The sequence below is a fragment of the Cynoglossus semilaevis genome, chromosome 2, assembly GCF_000523025.1.
Source record: "Cynoglossus semilaevis isolate Cse_v1.0 chromosome 2, Cse_v1.0, whole genome shotgun sequence".
Classification (NCBI taxonomy): domain Eukaryota; kingdom Metazoa; phylum Chordata; class Actinopteri; order Pleuronectiformes; family Cynoglossidae; genus Cynoglossus; species Cynoglossus semilaevis.
In genome coordinates, this window is record NC_024308.1 from 7,167,647 (window position 1) to 7,169,544 (window position 1,898).

Genomic DNA, 1,898 nt, shown 5'->3' on the forward strand with positions numbered 1-1,898 from the left:
TTTTTTTTTTTTTTTTAATCCAGTCGCTTCTGTAGTGGAAACTCATTAGCATTGTGATAATAAGAGATGAGAGAGGTTGCCAGTGTCAGCACATACAGTCGGAGTTTTAATGGTCATAACTGGATTCTGGTGCAAGTGCACGTGTGTGCACGTCTGTGAAGGCATCTTCAATTTCATTACCTCCCTCACTCCGCCCCAGCAAACTGCCCTCAGGTTAACTCTTCTGTAATCCTTTGCTTTATCGAAAGCGTGTTAAATTATTAAAAACGTTTAAAGGTGAGTAAAACAAACAGGTCGTCATTAAATCTGATCCCAAACTTTGAACTAAACTCAGTGAAATAACAGCAGTTTGTTAAAAGAACAATGACATTTATCCTCACTTTACTATTTTTAACACTCTTTTAAGCACAAAACTTTTTTGTGTTTTTTTCAATGACTCGATTAAAGGGTAACTCAATAAAAAATAGATTTTTTTAATGAAAATAACAATTGATTCCTCTCCACATCCTTTGTTTGAGTCCAAAGTAGTAGGTTGTAAGTCAGACAGTTCTGTTTCCAGTGGAGAATTTCGTCTTGTGGAAATTCAGAGGAAGATGTTTTTCAATCATTGTTTTGGACAGTTGAAGGTCAGGTCGTCTACCAGCTGTTCTCTGCCGTGAGCTGATCAAATAAAGAGCAACGCAGCTGAAGACTTGACAAAGTTATAATGATCAAACTGCCCAAAGAGAGACGTCCTAACACGAAACACTTATTAAAATTTGATCCATTTTAAAATTGTAACGTCTGTCCTGCTCTGACCTTTCTCGACCTCCTAGCGCACAGTGAATTATTGATGTGTTTTTAGTGAAGGTGCAGTTTAGCTGACGTCTACAAAACATTTGGGTGAGTCAGACAACAGCAGCAGACTTAGGAATTGTTAGCTTGTTTTTAATGCAGACCTAATACTACTACTACTAATAAATGTTATTAATTAGTTTTGTCATAACTTTCTATTATTTTTTAATTTCAAATATTTTTGTATTCATATAACATCAATAATAATAAAATACAAATAATATTAATAGATACTAATACTAATAACATGATTTATAATTTATTATTTTATAATAATTATTAAAATATTTAGTTAAAGTTTCAATATTAGAAGATTTAAAAAATATAATTGTTATGATAAAACGTCCACAGCTGCAGAAGGGGGCGCTGCAGTGGGTGTAATTATTGCCATATCAACAAAGTCTCTTCAGTACATAAACACTTCTGTTCAGACCAGGTGACATCATCGTCTGTCCTCTCTTCCAGGTGACCTCTGACCCCTGGCTGATTTGATGCTGATTTTTCTTCTTGTAATTTTACTTCATATGAAGTGAGAACCTTGAAGTGGCTCGAATTCTTCTTCTGTGAAACAGTCCAGTGGATAAAACGATTCCAGGTCAAGGATCAGGGGACATTTCATTTTTTTAGAAATCGTTTCCCCTCAAGGTCCCACCACCGACTCATGCAGCTCGTCTGTACCAAGGACCAGGTTCTGTGAACTGTTGGTCTGGTTCTGTTGAACTGAGTCGGCTAAAGACCAGCACTTGGACGACGCTGTGGTGGCTTCCCTATTCAGCAGGCTGGGCGTGGCATTAAAATGCCTGAACTGCATGACTTTCCCCCCCTGAGGGGTGAGGGAGGCCCTGACCTGGGTTTCGGTGGACCTGCAGACCCGGCTCAAATTCAACACAGCATCCTGGAGGAGCAGGTGGAGCTGTGGTGGTTCAGAGATCCAGGGAAGTCTCTGCTCTGCTACTGCGTGGCCGTTCTTCTCATTCTGGGCTGTGGCCTGGGGGGTGTCGGACTCCTCTCCACCACCACCAGCGTCTCGAGTGAATGGCGGCTGGGCACGGGCACCGCCCTCT

General features: G+C 40.2%; 1 protein-coding gene across 1 annotated transcript in view; it reads left to right on the plus strand.

Annotated features, from left to right (window-relative positions):
- The first annotated feature begins 1,214 nt into the window (after positions 1-1,214).
- Positions 1,215-1,898, plus strand: part of tmem125a (transmembrane protein 125a) — a 3,802-nt gene continuing 3,118 nt past the window's right edge. Inside the window, exon 1 of the mRNA XM_008334031.3 lies at positions 1,215-1,889. Coding sequence (XP_008332253.1) covers positions 1,631-1,889 — 259 coding nt within the window. The 5' untranslated portion in view covers positions 1,215-1,630. The remainder of the gene's footprint in view (positions 1,890-1,898) is intronic.